Source organism: Podarcis muralis, chromosome 12 (assembly GCF_964188315.1).
Source record: "Podarcis muralis chromosome 12, rPodMur119.hap1.1, whole genome shotgun sequence".
Classification (NCBI taxonomy): domain Eukaryota; kingdom Metazoa; phylum Chordata; class Lepidosauria; order Squamata; family Lacertidae; genus Podarcis; species Podarcis muralis.
The window spans coordinates 31,645,324-31,665,267 of NC_135666.1; the positions used below are offsets into that span (position 1 = coordinate 31,645,324).

At 42.2% G+C, this 19,944-nt stretch overlaps 1 protein-coding gene across 4 annotated transcripts in view; it reads right to left on the minus strand.

Annotated features, from left to right (window-relative positions):
* The window catches only part of THSD7A (thrombospondin type 1 domain containing 7A), a 266,321-nt gene that overhangs the window by 198,766 nt on the left and 47,611 nt on the right, over positions 1-19,944 (minus strand). For all 4 annotated transcript variants that reach the window (XM_077936976.1, XM_077936978.1, XM_028749885.2 and 1 more), the window contains exon 2: positions 14,383-14,953. In XM_077936976.1, coding sequence (XP_077793102.1) covers positions 14,383-14,542 — 160 coding nt within the window. In that variant the 5' untranslated portion in view covers positions 14,543-14,953. The remainder of the gene's footprint in view (positions 1-14,382; positions 14,954-19,944) is intronic.

Below are 19,944 nucleotides of genomic sequence, written 5' to 3' on the forward strand. Positions count from 1 at the left end.
GAGGAGAATTTAACTTCCACCATGCCCAAAAGTGATGGAATCAAGAGAACTGTCACATAGGCACTTCTGCCAAGAGCACTAGGTGCTAATCGGACTAAGCTATATTAAAAGTAGACCTAATGAAATAAATATATCTAAGTTACTCATTACCAAGTCCATTGATTTCAATAGGTCTACTGTCACTCTCCGTGAACAGTGGTAGAATTGACCTGTTTGTGTTCCAGCAACAGCTACCCTTCAATCAAACAAATTTGAGTGGCATAGAATTCTCGTCTCTCACCAGACCACTTTCTCCATCCATTGAGGGACCAAGAATTTCTACCCAGCCAGCCAATCAGAAGTGAACATTTTCAATCCTCTAATACAGTACAGTATAAAAAGAACCCAACTTCCAGGTTAAGTGTTTTCTGCAACTAAGCAACTGCCCACCTGCCAGGCACCAAAAGATACTTAGTATGTCAAACTAAACCCTTCAAATAGCCTTGCATATACCAGAAACTCTGATACATTATACATAAAACAAGTCCTGTCTCAGTAAACACATTTTAAACACAGCCATAAACTCCATGAATTTCTCTAAACGCCTTTTAAAGCTGTCCAAGTTAGTGATCATCACTTCATATTGTGAAAGTAAATTCCAAAGTTTAACTACGGACTAAAGAATTGTTCATTTTATCTGTCCGTATTCGTCCAATATTCAGTTTCATTAAGTGACCCCAAGTTCTAGTAATATCACAAAGGGAGAAGAACTTCTACCTATTTCTCCACAACGTGTATAGTTTTATATAGTCTCAATCATGCCTGCCCTTACTGACCTTTGGCTAAACTAAAAAGTACCAAATGTTAGGCGAGTTGCTTACGGCTGCCCTTTCTTGAATCATCTCCAAACCTAAAACATCAATTTTTTAGGTGCAGATGCCAGAACTGTGTATAGTATTCCAAGTGCACCATAAATAATGTGAAACAACATTATGATATTAGCATTTTATTTTCAATACCTTCCCTAACGATACCCAACACGGAATTTGCCTTTTCACAGCTGCCACACACTGGGGCAATGTTTTCACTGAGCTATCTATCATGACCCAAATGTCTCTTTCCAGGTCATTGACCACCAGTTCAGCCCCCATTAGTGCATATGTGAACTTAGGATTTTTCTCCCAAGGTGCGTCTCTTACACTGAACTGCCTTAGCCTTTTTTATTGCCCATTTACCCAGTTTGGAGAGATCCTTCAGAACTCCTTGCAATCATGTTTTGGTCTTAAGCACCTAGAAAAACTTGATGTCATAAGCAAACGTGGTCACCTAACTGCTCATTCATATTTCCAGGTAGTTAATTAGCAAGTTGAAAAGTACTGGTTCCAATACAGATATTTGTGTGACCCCACTTCTTACAACCTACCATTGTGAGGACTGTCCAATTATTCCTACTCTCTGCAGTTGCTTCTCTACCCAGTTATTGATCCATAAGAGAACCTGTCCACTTTTCCCAGGACTGCTAAGCCAAGTACACAATGACTACTGCATCATCCTGATCCACATGCTTACACACAATCTCAAAGAACTCCAAAAGTTTTGTTAGCCAATGTCCACATAAACTATCCCAGCTATAAGCTGAACATTTCAGCTGAGGTTGTGCTAAGGTAGAATCCATGTGCAAATGGATTCTTAGCTATGGAAGGCAAAGCCCCATGCATAATTTTCAAAAATCGTTTGCTGAGTTGCACTCCCTCAGCTGTTCAAGTGAACCATCACTGTTAAACCTATCCACGCTTAATGGGGTATGTGGTGCATAATTTAGCTATGGCTATCTCCACAAATTTGAAAGGACGGGGAAAGATTGGTAGTGAGGCTGCCTTCCTTCTCATTTGTTAAAAATAATAATAATAATACCATCTTTGTTATACAGAAACACATATTTGTCATAGTTAAAATACAGCATTTGGAACGTGCATTCCGCTTGTAAGGTACATTATCTTGGTAATATTTCAGGAATGAATTAGCAAATTAAAAGGATAAAATCCAATTCATTATTGATTCAATCAATGAAGCAAGAAGCAGAGAGAAACATCACTTCCAGAAATAGCTGTTCTGGCTCCTTTTCTTACAGAGCAGATGAGTGTGAATGAAGACTTCACCATTTTAGTATTATTATTATTACCAGCATCATTACACCATCAAGTAGACATGTCCCTGCCCTAGAAATTTTAAACTAAATACTAGGGAGGCAACAGAAGAAAGGGAGGAAGTGTGGGAGCCAGCATGGGAGGAAATAACATCTGAATTCTTACTCAGCATCTCTTTAAAGGTAATTTAGGTTTGTCAATGAGCCCTTGAGATCCCATGATCTCATAACTGTTCAAGGTGAGTTCTTCCATCTCTATAGTTCAGCCTACACCAACCTGGTGCCTTCCAGGTATTTCAAACTACAACTCCCATCAGCCCCAGCCAGGATATGCTGGTTAGAACTGATGGGAGCTGTGGTCCAAAACTACACCAAGTTGACAAAGGCTGCCACAGCTAAGCTTATAAGTGTCCAATTTGTAGCCATCAGTTCTTAAACCCACAGCCTAAATTACTCCACTATGATATAGAATGTTAGCACATATGTATTTGGGGCTATGAGCAGACAAGGAGACTTCACACACTGTATTATTGGCTGTATTTATAACCTGTGAACACAACAGAATTAACCAGAAGGAGCTATTTATATTCATTTCTAATCGTTTCATCCAGCATCCAAGACTAGTTCTCTGTCTCCCCCATTCCCAAGAACCCAATTGCCCTCTCAAAGTATGCCTGGATGTCATTGCTCTTGGAGCTTTCCTTCCATAATTATACCAGCAGCTCACAAGCAGCCGTCAGACCCATTACTGGCAGCTCATCCCAGTTTACAGTGTCAGCTGACTAACAAAAACTAATGAAGCAAAAGGTGAGGAGGAGAAAGGGGAAGGGGAAGAAGGAGGCAGGATTCTGCTCCTGGCAGGGAGCGCCTCTGGCTTAATCAGCTGCGCATGAATGCAGGAGTGCATTGTTATGAAATGACAGCTGCGAGCAAGAGAAAACATCGACACATCCAGACAATTTTCTATTCTGCACTGAAATTGGTGATAACTATGTAGTGCTTCTTCCTTCGTTGGAAGCCAACGATTTTCACATTTAGAGCACTCAACAGTGTACAAGAAAAACAAACAGATGGGGGTGTTTTTACGATGGATGACTTTATGCTCTACAGAATCGTTTTATCTTTACATACTTCACACTTAGACAGTGCATGTTTTTGTCTATCCCACTTAACCTTAAACAGGGTGCTAGGCATAGCACAAAGGTACTGAGAGTATAAGAAAGTGATTAACTACAAAATGAAAGTCTTCCATGAGCTTGTCGTGCCTAGCCAAAAGAGGAGGTTATTATGTACTCCAAACACAAGCAAGTTCTCTTCCTGCCAGGCCAGAGTGCCACAACAAACAGTTCAGGAATTTAAGGCAATATTTAAGGCAAGCATTTGACTCAACATCTGTCTTTAGTTACAGGTGAGCAACCCATAAAGGTAAAGGTACCCCTGCCCATCAGGGCCAGTCGTGTCCGACTCTAGGGTTGCGTGCTCATCTCGCTCTATAGGACGTGAGCCAGCGCCGTCCGAAGACACGTCCAGGTCATGTGGCCAGCGTGACGAAGCTGCAGCTGGCGAGCCAGCACCAGCGCAGCACATGGAAACGCCGTTTACCTTCCTGCTAGGAAGCGGTCCCTATTTATCTACTTGCACTTAAGAGTGCTTTCGAACTGCTAGGTGGGCAGGAGCTGGGACCGAACGACGGGAGCTCACCCCGCCGTGGGGATTCGAACCGCCGACCATACGATCAGCAAGTCCTAGGCACTGAGGTTTTACCCACAGCGCCACCCGCGTCCCCACGAGCAACCCATAGCTGACTTTAATGGAATCAAAATAATGGGCTCATGTCTACCACTGCTGCCAGTGAGGACAACAGACCACTGGATAATCAGAAATAAGCTCTGGGTTTACACACTCCCTCCTCCCTCCCTTCCCCTGGCTTCACTTTCAGTTTTGTGCTAACCACTGTTTATCCAAATTGGCAAACTATGTTTTGCCTTTGCCCTCCAAACCAGCACTGGAAACCCATTTCAAAACATTAACTTCCAGTTCTGGTTTGTGATAAGTCTGTGATAAACAGGAAACTGACAATAAAGCTACAAGAGGACTAGTAGGCAAGAAAGAGTGTTGGGGATGGCTGACACTATGTAATTTTACATTAAAAAATGTAAATCCTCTCAAAATACATATTTAAATGCATACTTTAATACAGGTTAATAGGCTCTCAAAATACATACTGTATTTAAACACCTTTTCTTATACATTTCAGCTGTCAGGAGAGGCATTTCAACATTTGGACAAGTGTGAAATCTGGTGGATGGCACATTACTTCCCATCTGCGCATTACTGTGAAAAGTTCAAATCAGTGATTTCACTGAGGAATTTCCAAAGGGATCAAGTCCCTGAAGAGACCACAGCTCATTTCCAGTTCTCCAAAACATGGTTTGGAGCATATTCTGCAAGCCACTGATACAAGGATCTACCACTACATTGGTTGAAGTTGTTCGGAAGATCCATTTCTTAAACACTTTACTGGTAATGATCATAAAAAAAAAGCTCCCAAGTAATAAATTAAATTCAATGCCAGTGGATTAAAAGGGCAGGTTTAGGTTTCATAAAGCAATATTTCAAATGATGATGTTCCCTCATAGGACTCCCCCTGCAGAAGAAAGGAATTTCATCCACTTATTGTGGGCTGCAGCTAGGTAATGGATAAATACATTTCTGGTCTGTATCTCTTTTGCATCTCTTAATTCTGACATTAATCTGTGACTTTTTAAATAACATTTTTTACAAACATGCATTCAAATTAATCTTCAAATATGTGTTTTTAATGTGATTTATCTCCAAGTGCACATTTCTAAATGCATTTTATACTGAAACAAGCTTTTCAAAAGCATTTTGTTGGGAGTTCTCGGCATCCAGGAGAGCTGAATCAGACCAGCACGTATCACAAGTTACAATGTACACAATCCTCAAGCATCAGTCCCTACATCTTACTAGGTCCACTAGTAAGGGATTACCCGGGTGTTGGAGAAAGATACTCCCTCAGAAGCTGCCATTTCAGCAACTGATTACCTCTCATGTCTGATGCTGCAGCTTCAGAAGTAACATGCACACCCTTCTCACCAAATATTCCTTGATTGCCTGTGGTAACCTGGCAACAGAGATGTTGCCACTTTCCCTAAGAATAAACTGTCTTTAGCCAGAGTTCATCTGCAACATAACCACACCAAATAGCAAAAGCTTTACGAAAGGTCATCTGCATGGAAGTTCAACTCAACCTACAGACGCAGGGGACAAATGTAACAAAAGCTACAAGGAGCAACAAGGAGGGATACTTTACAATCACCTCCAGATTATCAAACTAGCTTAACCAGTGGTGGCCAAACTTGGCCCTCCAGCTGTTTTGGGACTACAATTCCCATCATCCCTGACCACCAGTCCTGTTAGCAAGGGATGATGAGAGTTGTAGTCCAAAAACAGCTGGAGGGCCAAGTTTGGCCACCACTGAACTAAACCAAAAGTGGGGAACCTGTGGTTCTCTGTCCATTGTTAGGCTCCAACTCCCATCAGTCCCAGCCAGCATGGTTAGAGGTGATCACAGTTGTAATTCAACAACATCTGGCCACATGTTCCCATCTATCGACAGATGAATTTTTAAAATCTATTTATTTATTTTGATCTAATTTTCATACTATTATCAGTTGAAAGCTAATACAAAAGCTACTTAAACCAAAGCAGTACAGTTGTACCTTGGTTGTTGAACGGAATCCATTCCAGAAGTCCGTTCAACTTCAGAAAACGTTCAACAACCAAGGCGCGGCTTTTGATTCGCTGCAGAAAGCTATAGGAAGTTCCTGCATGCAATCGGAAGCCCCAGAAGCTGTGTTGGACATTCAACTTCCAAAGAACGTTTGCAAACAGGAACACTCACTTCCAGGTTTACGGCGTTCAGGAGCCAAAACGTTCAAGTTCGGGATCCAAGGTACGACTGTACTGCTTTTTCTTTGTGGAAAGTAAGAAGATGGAAACTTCTGGATTAGAGATATAGTCTGACTTGGGTTTGAGTTTCCAACAACAACAACAACAACAACAACAACATCATCACCACCCCATGTTACAAATCCTCAAAGACCAGCACATCCCCTGCCATTCCTGCAGATGTAAAGAAGTAGTAGAGCTGTGTGTCATCAGCAAATTGCTGACAACGTACAACAAGACTCCAGATGACCACAGTCAGTGGTTTCCTGTAGATGCTAAATAGCATGGGGGATAAGGTAAGAACCCTGAGAAATCCCACCTTTGAAGGCTTCACAAGGCTGAGTAGCACACCCCAAGCATCACCCTCTGGAAATGATCATCCAGGTAGGACTGGAGCCACCTCAAAGTAGTGCTGCCCACCCCCAACTCAGACAGCCACTTCATAAGGATACCACAGTTGATGGCATTGAAAGCTGCTGAGAGTTAACAGAGACATGTTTTCCCTGTCTCTTTCTTGACAGAGGGGATGCTCTCACAAGATCTCCTGCAAAATTTCACAGGGCCACTCCCAGGCTTCCAGAGCCAGTGTGCCAAGAGTGCCTTGCCCAATAAGCAAGGTAGAGAGCTTTAAAGCTCTTATTGTGTTGGGAAAACCTTGCATGCATTTAATTTGCACAATTTCAATTGGCCATCCTTCAACCATGCAAGATTGAAATCACACAAGTAAAATATACACAAGAGGCTATTGGTTCTGTACTACTTGGTACAGTTGTACTAATACTAGCTGCCAACAATAAGTGGCCAGTAAGATGATGCTTGGGTTTTTAAAATGTTAGGTTTGCCATGTACAGAAAAACAATGTTTTCTGCATAAAATGCTACACCCACCCCTGCAGTAAAAGGCAGTAGCTATTTGGCAACAGGGACTATTCTGCAATACAGCATCTTGTTCTGTTTATAAATGGCAGCTTTAGATTTCGTAAACTAATCACATAGATACTGGCCAGTTTCCCAGTGTCAACAATAATTTCCATTCCAGAAATGCTAAGCCATTTTGAAACATTAGTTTTCAATGTTATTTTATTTTACATGAATGCATCCCGTTCTTCAGACACCCCTGATTTCCCCATATGGCTAACACCTAATTCTGCTATTTGGCTGCTAAGGCCCAATACCATTTAGCTGCTGTGCTATGGAAATATCACTGCAATAATACCATTCATGAGGGATAATGAAGGGGCAACTATTTTGATTTGTCATTTCACTGTAACAATGACATCCAGGGACATGCCTAGAGGAAGAACGAAATTGCATCCATTAAAAACATTTCTTGAGCATCATGAAAGGATAATATATACCCCCAGTGCAAGAAAAGGCAAGCAGCATAGTCAATAAAGCTGCCATTTAGTCCAATTTAACACTTGGTGAAAAGGGTAGGGGAATCACCATGTGTTCACCAAGGCTATCTGTCTCTCCAGACACACCACCAATGACGTTCGTTTCTAATAAGAGTGCAAATGACCAACAGCAACCAAACTGGGAACTCCAAAAAGGAACTAGAAGAATAAACAAAAAGAAACAAGGTAGACAAATAAAGATAGTCAATAGTCTAACAAGTTCTATAGCCTTGAGTGACATGACCTTCTCTGCCTTTCCTATAGAGTTTGCATCCAGACATCCTCTCCCAATGTCCGTGCACATGCAGCTGTTTGTTTATCGCTTCCCGGGGATACAATCCTACACCTTTGTATGTGAACATTGCAACCACCATCCCAACCCATCAGCACCTTCCTTTCTGCCAGCATCCTAAGCAGCTGAGAATGACCCATGTGGTTTTGTTACTCTCGCACACCCCACAATGACACAGCATGATGGAGTTGTTCCTACACCACTGCGCGCATGCAGAGACCTTAGCAAGCTGCAATGTCAGGTATGTGTCTAAAGATGTAACACAGAGGGCAACACAATATGGCCCATCAGCACAACAGTTTCTGCTGTCATGTGCCCTGTGAATAGGTCTTGGCAAGGTCAGTCAGAAGTGGAGGAAGAATGGGACAATGGTGCAAAATTGGATCTTGGGCAGGGTTTCTGCAGTCTGGGAGGTTCTAACCTAGGCACTGGGGAGAAGATAAGTGGGTTGTCAGGAGAGAAGGCAAATGGCCCAGCTGCCAAAGTAGAGCAGCCTGACTTGACTCCAGTGGCACCCCGTCAGTGAAGAATCCCACATTCCTAAGGGAGGCACCTAAGACTAGACTGGACAGTGAGCCAGCCACATTGACTCCAGCTCCATCATCGAGGACACTGCAGTGACAGCACAAACAGACACAACCTACACATAGGAATGCCCACTTGCTTCCTCGCTCCCATGGCTCAGGAAGAAAACTGCAAATGACTGTGCCAACCCCACTCTTCAAAAGGAGAGATCAGGGGGAATGTCAAGTGCTGGGACAAGACCTTAGCTTATGCCTAACCATGCACCCTAGGGCTCTGCTGCGACTTCTGAACTGTGTAACCTGATTTGTGCTTGGGCACTGTACTGAATTCTGGAATAAAGCCTTTAATAAAAATCTAGCTGAGAGTCCACATACCAAGTCTGCAAGTGGCAGCCATGGCATCTGCTTTCAGGAAACTCACAACCGGACCCTGTGCCCCCCCCCTCTAAAAAAAATGTTCCCAGTGCCAAATGCACAATTCAGTTGTTCTTTGTTCTGGCTGCCCTCTGTTCCTGAGCCAAACCCTCTCCTTCACTTATTTACACCCAAAGCCCCCAGCTTGCCTGACATCCTCCCTAGCTTCCTCTCTTTGTTGCTTAGGAAACAGCTGATACAAATGCTAGTTCTGTAATTACCAACAATCCCAAGGGACTTGTTTCTACAAATTTTATTGCAATTCAATTTTGGAATTCAGACTCCTGGCATCTGGTTCCTTGCTTATTGCACCCAGAATCATACATATAGTCCAGAAATGCCCCTCGGAGCTTGGAGAAATTATGCGAGTTTATGTCTGCAATCTTTTAACGTTTGTTCTCAAGATCTCCCTAATTGTATTCGGTCACTGGCTCCAAACAGATTTTTCAGGTAAATCCAATACTGGGTGAATCGATGCCGATAGCCTACTTCTAGGATTACGGATGACCTCAGAACACCATTTAGCCCGACCTGAAGATTCCATTTGCAAGTGGAGAAGGGAATACCCAACTGTGCTATATCTTTGCAATATCTGAAGGGTCTAAACATGCATATCCTGCCAACCTCCCACATAGAAGGGGCAAAATATAAAAGACTCTGAAATTATGAGAAGAGCCTGCTGGATCAGGCCAATGGGCCATCTAATCCAGCATCCTGCTCAACCAGATTGCCTGTGGGAAACCTGCAAACAGGGCCAAACACAAGAGCCCTCTCAGCCTCCTGCAGTTTCCAGCAAGTGATATTCAGAAGCATCACTGCCTCCAACCATCATGGCTAATAGCCAATGATAGCATTATCCTCCATGAATTTGTCTAGGCCACTTTTAAAGTAGGTGACCACCGCTGCCTCCCACGGGAGCAAGTGCCATAGTTTATACAATGAATTTCTTTTCTCTGTCCCGAATCTTCCAATAATCACTGTTGTTGGATGCCCATGAGTTCTAGTGCTATGAAAGAGGGAGAGAGAAACTTTTATCTATCCACTTTCTCCATGCCATGCTTAATTCTATAAACTTCTATCATGTTCTCCTTGACTTGCCTTTTCTTTAAACTATAAGATTGTATGCACTGCAAGCTTTCCTCACTCCCCAAAGCTCAATGGGCTCGACCTCAAATAACTTAATTTGGTCTCATTGTGGTTTAAGCCCAAATTAAACTTCTTTATGTTTGGCTGCATTATGAGTTAAAGCCATGTAATTAGAGACCTCCCCACCTTGAGCCTCCCCTCTATTCACTTTTCCCAGGATGCCCCGTATAGCAGCACAGAAGGTCTACTGGAGTCCCAGTTTCCTCTCAGAGCCCCCCACTTCAAAATTGGAGAGGAAACGAAAGGCAGTGACAACCACCTTGAAAGCTAGCACTGGACCAACTCTGCAAGGAACCTGAGCTTCAGATGGGTTTGTGGTTTACTCAAAAGCAGGCTTAGGCTGTCTGAACTAAGGAAGCTTAGTTCCACCTGGCTAGCCACCGTATATTAGATCAGCAGTCTGTCCCAAAGGATGCTAGTGAGCCATCGACTTCATGTTTTTACAGCACTGAACCTGGCCCTTTCTCCACCACTGACTCCAAAAAGTAACAGTTTGAAAGTCTCTTATCCCACAAGGTGAGCTATCAGTTCCTCAACAACTTCACCAGCTTTCACTGGCTATTAATTCATGAAATGCACATTTGGATTTGGATGCAAATCAAAGCAAAAACTTCCATGCCTATTTCAGCATTTCTTTTTGGCCACACAAACCATTCCTTTGCTGGTAGATTAAATCAGTGAAACCCCCAGTGTGTAGACGGTTTCTTCTACATTCTTTTGAGTTGCCGAGTCATGGTCTTTGTTTAGGGCAATCAAAATGGTATTTTCCTCCTCCAGTGCACCCCTTCAATACTACAAAGATTAACATTTTTATTAGAAAGTAAAAGTGGCCCAGACACATAGAGCAGTGACTCTTGACATTTAAAAGTACGGGTAAATTTGCTATGGCTGCATAACAAACACCACATGTATTTAACATTGCTTTTCTGCTCTTTAAACAAAGCATTCTATATTATACACTAGCTTGCATAAACTGTATATATTTATATATTTTCCAAGTTGGTATAATGACTTTTTAAAAACACCCAAATATTAATGTAGACATTCATGGCAGAGGAATTATTGCTTTAGCAACTTTTGGGTATAGAAGGAAACAATATATCCCATGGGGGTATTAATACAGAAGACCAATATATGGGGGGGCGGAGTCAACCAAGGCATCTGACCTTTGCCCTACACCAGAAGATGTCCTTCACCCAATGAGGAACATGAATAGCCATCTTACATCTCCCAGAATATACAACATTATCAAGAATACAGAGTATTTTTTATTATTATTACATTTATTCAAAAATGAAAGTGTACATACAATCAATAAATCATTCTTTATAATAACATAAAATAAAAATAAAATAAAAATTTCACCATTGTGACTTCCCTCGACCTCAAGTCGACATCTTTTAATAAGAATACAGAGTATTTTAACTCATTTCTTATGTCCCTCGCTGATATTTTTTGCAGAGCATTGTATTTTGGGCAAATTTTGTACAATGTTTGGGAAGTCTGCTAGCAATGTCAGCCATATAGGCTGTGGAGGGTGTGTGATACACAAGGACCGACCAACCTCAGAAATCTCCATGATAATTTTCTCATGTGCAGCAGTTCTACAATAACTCCCTTTTGTTTTTTTTGCTTCTGGCAGGAACACTCTGTGCCAACTGTCCATTAATATTACATATAAAGATGCATCTATCATCTATAAATGCATTGTGATTTTTGTGAAGATATGTGCTTCCTAGAGCCACAGAGTTGGAAGGCACCCTAAGCCTCTTCTAATCCAACCTCCTCCTGCCCACAGCCATCCCTGGATGGGCTCAAACCACCAGACTTCTAGTTAGCAGCCAGACGCACTGACCCATTTCACCCCAGGAGCTGCCCTACACTTCTTCTCTGTATAATTATGTTTTATCTCTGATCAGATAGCATGCCATTGGATGCTGATCTGTGATCAAAGTAAACCGGGAGAAGAGGGGTCCAGAACATATTTTGCACGAGGGCCCACAACCAAGTATAGCCATCCCTGCCTGGTTGCAGTGGCGTAGCGTGGGGGGTGCAGGGGGGGCCGGCCGCACCGGGCGCAACATCTGGGGTTAGGGCAAATCCACAGGTTAGGGGGCGCAAATCCACGGGTTAGGGGGCGCAAATTACTTGCCTTGCCCCGGGTGCTGACAACCCACGCTACGCCACTGCCTGGTTGCACTGATATATTTTATTGATGTGTGCTTGGCTGACTGGCTAGAGGATGGTTGCTGAGTTCTGAAGCACACGTGGCTCTCAAATGTTGAAAAGCACCTGCACCACAAAGGATAGTTTCTCAGCAAGGATTATCGCCTGGAGGTCATGCAACTGGAGGAGTCACGGAACGCCTCTGGAAACTGCATAAAAGCATTATATGTCCTTGTTACAAAATTAGCTGAAAGGGGCAAATGAGTAAAGTGTGAGCACACAGTTCAGCACAGGGTATGGATAGCTATCAGCCAGGGCAGAATTTATTTTCCTCCAGAAAACAAGCTCTGGATGTCAACTTCGGAGCTTCCTTTCCACCTGCCCCAACAGTTCAATGCAGAAGACAATACAGACTGAGTTATTTAGAAACCAGAAAAAGTGCAAAAGAGAAGGTATATGGAGGACCACTATTTGGGGTGGGGGTGGGGAGACAAGCATTTATAACATGTAAATCAAAAAGTGGCACCGAACAAACGTAATTTATAGCCATGTTCTGAATGCTAATCCTTTTCTAGCCCAAAATTATTCCCTGCTGTGTAAATGAGGCAGCATTAGAATATTGATACATATACAGAATACAAATTGCATTGGGCTGCCCTCTGCCCCTACAAAGTCTCAGCACTGAGATTTTAAATATAATTATTGCCTTCATTCTATATATAGGCATAGATCTTTAGCACTAAGTACCAGCCATTAAATTAAAGGAGTTATGCAGTAAATTGTAGGGTGGATCAGTTATTTTCTATAGGCTGCTGCATTTTATCGGCTGCATTTTCTATAGAATGCTTCTGAATTAGTTTTGGCAAAGAATCACTACTCTGTTAAAACACGCACGTTTATTAAGCAAGTAACCCCAGAGCTGCATGCCTAGGGTTATGGCTTAAAAAAAAAAAAATACACTGACCCATAGCTTTAATTGGGTGACACACAGTCTCCTAAATTTCCCAACAGTTCAATTAAAGGAAATAGCACAGGGTTACCATTAGGTTTGTACCCTTGTCATTGTCATTGATCTTTCAGAATCAGGGCAAAGAAGTGGAGGTGGAGGGCTTTCCTCCCCTTTCAAATGTCTCCTTCTAGTATTATGGGAAAAGCCTGCCTTCTAGTTGAATTGAATTCCCCTTTAATCTCATCCTTGAGCTGGTGGATAGATGCAGTCTTTAAAAATGCAGGATATCGGTGTAATTGTAAATTGATCTGTCTCTTTGGAAAACAGCCAAGAGTGTTCAACCAGCAAAAAGACCCAATCCCTGAAAGTGTCCCTCACCCTCTCCCTAACTGCATAAGCCTATATACATGGTCTACTCAGGAGTAAGTCCCATTGAGTTCAATGGAGCTTACTCCCAGGTAAGGAGGAATAGGATTCCAACCACAATAAGACTTTTGGGTTGCTAAATCTTCTGAAATAACAATACCGGATGATGTATTCCTCACACTACTAGTAGTTCCTCACATTACTAGAGAGCTGACTGCTAGTCAGAAGGTGTTTTAAATTTTAAGATCTGCTCTCAGAAAGCTTGGGAGTGTCTTTGAAGCAAGAAGTAGGTTATAGGACTGTTTTAAGAAACACAGCAATGCCAGTAACCTACCACTAAAGGGCTAGAGATCAATGCAGCAGATTCACCTATAAAAACATTTATTTCCGTTGAAAAGTTGATAAAGAGACACAGTCATGACTGCAGAGTCTTTGAAATCAGACACATTATTTCTTAGTGCCACACTCAAGGAAATTCATCTGTCTACGGTGATCTTGAACCTATATAGCCTATTTGCCATGGGCTCTTTGGTTATGAGATCTGGCAAGCCACGGGTTATTTCACCTAATCCATCATTAGTGTTCACGTGCCCTTTATGACATACAACAAACCTGGATTTAACAACCCTGCTCCTCCCGTGTGATGAATCTAAACGCATTTCACAATAGGGTAGACAGAAAGGCATGCAGGTTCTTTCACCTTTTCTTTGTGCATTTTTTTTTAACATTCTTGGGGCACTATGGGGACCCGCCGTTACTATTATTATCATCCTTTTTTGCTCTCCCTTCCTAATCACTTAATGTACACTCTGTTAGCACAGGGCACAGAGCGATTAGAAAACAACAGTGAGGTTAAATCACCATGGTACAGCCTGGACAGCCATCTGTCATTAAATGTGTGCAAACTGATACTCTCCAAATAAAACAATCCGGGGTGGGGGGTGGGAAAGACATTCGGCAAGAGCATCGATAACCACCGGTGCAACATGCAGCCAAAGGCAATGCAGCAATATACCCCTCTCCTCTACTTACCAGTCTTCCACAAATACACGGATGAAGTTTCAAATTCACTTTGCGCCTTAGCTCCCCGGATTCCGAACAGGAGAAGCACGAGAACTCCAATGCACTTGCTTGAAAGAGATGAAGCCCCTGGACCACCGATTAAAGCTGCGCTCTTCTCTCTCAGCCCCATGCCTTCCAGAAGCCTGATTCAGTGTCAAAATCTGCCGCACAATGGGTAACCCTTGCGTGAGTAATTTCTTCCCCCCCTTTCAGAATGTCTTCACAGGGAGGGCAGAAGGGAAATGGCTTTCCAGCTATTCTGCATGCCAGTTGAAAAGGGGGGGGGGGACTGTTTAACACCAAGGAACAATAGAGCTCTTGCTTGCTGCTGCTGCTGCTGCTGCTGCTGCTGCTGTTTCGGCTGCTGCTGCTACGATGGCAGCGGCTGCTGCTGGTACTGTGGATGTTACTTCACTCTTCCCCATTCAGTGGGTAGTAGCAGTTTCCATCAGCTGAGAGAGAGACAGCTGTCCCACAGGGGGCTCCAGCTGACTGAGCAGGTTATCTTGGTCTGGGAGGCGGCAGCAGTCATTTACACCAGCTGGAGGGAGAGGGGAGAGAGAAAGAGAGTGAAACAGTGGAGGGGAGGGAAGAGAAGAGAAGACCAAGGGAGGGAGGGAGAAGGCAAGAGGGGGAAGGAACACAAATAGCAAATAACCGAATGCTGTAATCACATGCATGCAACCAACTGCAAGATACTGTTGTTGCTTTTTGCACGTCTATCGGAAGAATATCTATATTCAAGACTATCCAATAAAAATATTATCATTAAACAAAAAACCATTCCGGAGCACGTTTGAGACAAGCAGGTAGCAACTGCTCAGCACCAATTATTTTCCTGCTCCTTTAAAGCAAGTTGCCAGCATGCAATTCCCACTTAGTAGAAGAGCTGACAGGATGGATGATGCAAAATGTTGTTGAAGAGAATCATGACTTTGAGAACAGCAAATGTGGTGAATTAAGCATACTTATCGACAATCAGGATGCTGATGCACAAACTGAATGCACGGTAAAGACTGGTGGGGATACTTAGACATGCAACTGATTAAATTGTCCCTTAATATTCATGTCAGAAGGGTCATACAGCTGCAATATTATACTGTCTGGTGGTGTTTTTCTATCTCAAGTTACATACCCATTCCACTTATATCTGGGTGCAAGGAAGGAATTAAAGGAATAAAGCACCTCATTAAAAATCAGAATGAATTTCATTAATCCTTTAACTGTGCATCTAAGAAAAGCAGCCATTCTAAAATGTTCATTTATCAAAATGTTTTTATGACAGTAATTTCTTTTTATGAAAAGTAATTCTGAGTTGCAATTACTTCAAAGCGTGTTTGTAAGCATGAATGTGCTAGTAGGCTGTACCACGCTGGGGTAGGGGGAAATAGGACAAAAGGTGTCTTAACACTTTGTTTGCTGTAAAGTCATACTCAGAGTAGGCCTACTGAAATCTATGCACTTAAGTGAATCATGATGACTAACATAAATGCATTGATTTCAGTAGGTCTACTCCTGTGTTTGATTTGATCGGGTACCGAGAGAGCATTGTTTTAAATTCACCCCAATGAGCTAGAACAAAAGACAATGCTGGCTTATGTTCCTGCATACATCCAGAAATGCAAAGGCCTAGAAGTAGTGTTCTGAGAAGAGGTATTGTAAAGACAAAAACAAAAAAAAGCATTCTAGCAGCAGAGCAACCAGGGAGTTTTAAATGATGACGCTACTGCAGTTGAAAGAGAAAGCCTTAACCAAGCCTCTCTGGGGAACTCTGTCATTTGCCAGAATCCTTCCCATGCTCAGCCTCTTCCACAGGCACTGGGTTTGAAAAGCAGCCTTGATCAAATAATTCCCAGGTCCTCATCCATTTAAATATTCTGACATCAGAGCAAATTAGCAATGTTGAAGGTTGCAAATTTGTCTTTGTTTACTTTCCACTCTGTTCCGCCTCTAAGAGGGAATTAAAGGCTCAGGAAGCCCTGGCGCTGTGTGAGGCTGTGATTAAGAGAGATAAGCAAGTGTGGATTACCGTTCCTCAGCTGTTGAAAAAGCGGCAACAATCAGGAGATTATGGGTTGATAAGGGATACATAGAAAGCTGTGAGCCTAACAAATTTATAGCATCCATTTCTGACAGAGGGCTAGGGTTCACAGCACCAGGTAAGGTATATAGTCAAAAATGGGACGCACTTGGTAGTCTCACTTATATGTCTCGTGTTCATTTCACAGCCAAGAAAATAAGCACCCACCACCATCAACAAAGCATTTATAATCCAGTAACTGGTTGCAAAACCTGTGTGGGTGCATTTATGCGTGCCTGCGTATCAACATTTGTACCTGAATTAATAAAACCTGCAAAATTTTAAAAGGGGTGTCTTTTCCTTTGAAAGCATTTTATCTTAGGTAAAAACTGCCATTTGACTTGACAAATCAAATTTGTATGCAGCCCAGTTTCTTTGATAAATACGTGAATACCTGAACTCACGAATACGTGAAGCTGAGGCTTGTGGCAACTATGAATTTTGCTTTTCTCTACTTTGAATCAGAGCTTTTGAATGTAAGAGGGAAAATGTATCTCAGCAGGGAACGCTGAAGTAGGAACAAGTAACTAGGGTTCACAAGGTTGCATGAGACGAAGGGTGACGAGGCAGAATTAAAACAAAATTTGGTTATTTGAAGCAACACACGGATTGACACCTCTGTTAATAATCTCTGTTAGTAACATACTTTTCATGGCATTAATCGAAAGCATTTTCAGTCCATGGGCTCTGTATCTCCTAGTAGGTTCTGCATCTCTTACTTTAAAAAGTAGCCCTTCATACAACAAGCCAATCGCAAAAGTTGAGTCACCTTCAGAAAAACTTCCGTATCAGGGTGGAGAATCTATGGCATATGAAATGTTACTGGACTCCAACTCCCATCAGCCCCATACAGGAAGCTCAATGGTCAAAGATGGTGGGAGTTATAGTCTAGCAACATCTGGGGTAGGGCCACACATTTCTGAATGTGTCTAATTGGCTGTTTAGATCACAGCCTATTTAGTCATTTCAGAGGGGGGAAATCTGTCTGTATTATAAAAATTGAATTCATATGCACAGCTCTATAATTCAAACTTCCCCCAACCTGGTGCCTTGCAGATATTTTGGACTACAACTCTCATCAACTACAACTCTCATCAACTAGATGAGCCAATCTGGTGGAACGCTCTGTCACAAGAGACTAGGGCCCTGCAGGACCTGACATCCTTCCGCAGGGCCTGCAAGACAGAGCTGTTCCACCAGGCCTTTGGTCAGGGCGCAGCCTGACCCCCTCCTCTGGCAATCTGCACAGAATTTTGCTTGATGGTTGCCATTAATTTGATTTTAATTTGATTTAATTAATTTTATAATGAATGTTTTTAGAATGTTGGACTACTTTGATTGTTGTTAGCTGCCCTGAGCCCAGCTTCGGCTGGGGAGGGCGGGATATAAATAAAATTTTTTATTATTATTATTATTATTATTATTATTATTATTATTATTATTATTATTGTCAAACTCAGTAAATATGGTCAATGATCAGGGATGGTGGGAGCTATCATCCAAAAACATATGGAGGGCCCAGGTTTGAAGAAAGCTATTCTGTATTTTTCAAAAAAGGAAAAGGAGAAACCATTACAAGGATTATAGACAACAAAAATAGCTAAGAGTTCTTTCCAGAGCACCTTATTTACCCACCCTCATCTTTGATTAATCTTTTAATGTATATCTGGATTTGCACATGGAACACATGGCATACTTCCCAAACTTGAAAGATGACACCAACATAGCTGCTTGGCTAGCCAGACAGATCTGATGCAGGGGAAGAGGCTGGAAAAAAATCCCTTTACAAAGCCCACACAATGCCCATGACATTCACTGAAACAACAGAAGTAATTAGACACCCAACACTTAAATACAGCCGCTGGTTATGTAGCTGCTAATGTCACAAACCATTCTTCTCACCAAGTCAGTTTTCGTAACAGAGGTGCTATTGGTCAAAATGCATATCTAGAACAGAAGATGCATCCCAAAGATCCTTCCTAATAAAGAAATGTAGCCCATAGGGACAACATAATAGCCCATAGCAAAACAGAACCTGTCTACGTTAGTTCTGAGCTGAAATGGGAGATGCACATTGCATGAACATTTTGTTTCTGTGAAATATACCTCCCCTTCTCAGCCATTGTTCACACAGATTTGCAAAAGGGAAGAATACCATTTCCAAGGAGGCAGAGGCTAGATGAGCAGGGAATGCATCTTATTGCTGGGCACATTCCTACCTAGAGATACCAGGGACTGAATCTTGGACTTCATGCATGCAAAGGCAATGTTCTGCCGTGGAGATAAGGTTCTTCCCCAAAGGATGACCCACTCTCAGTAGCTGGAGTTCTTCTTCCTGTTGCAACTATAGAGGGATGTTGTCTCCACAGACAGCTCAAGTCTTATGCAGGCTGATAAGACCCTAAGGAACTGACTGTGTTTTTAAAGGATCCACGTATCTACTGGTTTTTGCAAGTTCAGGGAAACTGAAGTGCTATTGGGGACCTGTCTTCTGAGACTAATCCAGCCACAAAAATTATTGTATCCATTCCCGAATCTAATGTGCTTTCAACAAATTTACATTTCAAAAATCCCAAATAAAACAAAGTTGCACACAAGTCATGCTTTGACAACCATACCGTATGGAAGTTTACATTAGCTGAAGCTGAACCTATAAACCTATGGTGCAGCATAAGCTAACATTTCCATATATATTAGATGCCTTCACTTAAGGAACTGATCATGTTGTTGAATAAATTGCCATGAAATTTGAACATGGCAGCATCCAAACTGATAGCCACACAAACCCACTGCTCAAGATCAGAATGCAGGACTGCAAAAATGAATGTCCATTTTTTACATCATTAAAAATAAAATGCTTACAATCATTCTTCAGTCATATAGGTACAAATCCATGTCTCATTGTTGCTTCCAGTTTGACTGACGAGCCAAATTCTTTCTTTAGAAACCGTCCACAAAATGAAAAGATTACCGGCTAGGACAACTCCTATTTTTGAAAGTAAGTCATGACCTCTTTCATACTAGGAGTGACTACGAATGCAACCTTGTGCTGGCCTGCCCCAGCATCCCATTGTGACATCATTTAACCTCACTGTCCAATGAGCAGCAGCTCATCTCCATAATTTGCTTTGTGAGGAGACTTGTTTCATAACAACAACTCCTTGTGGTTGAACAGCCAACTGCCTTTGAAGTAAGGTGTATTTTAGAAACATTCGACATGTTGCCGGAAGCCACGATTGCTGCCACCATTTTGGATGCTCCTACAGTACTCTGGTGATTTGTAAATCCTCATTCCAGATGTTTTAAGATGCACTGCATGCCTAGGTATCATATGTCCTATGCTTAAAACAGCCAAGATTTAAGTATCCAGTGAACACACAACTTAAAGCTCCAAAGCAACAGTGCTGGTTACAGACAAACAAGAAGACAGTGTGGTGTAGTGGCTAGAGTAT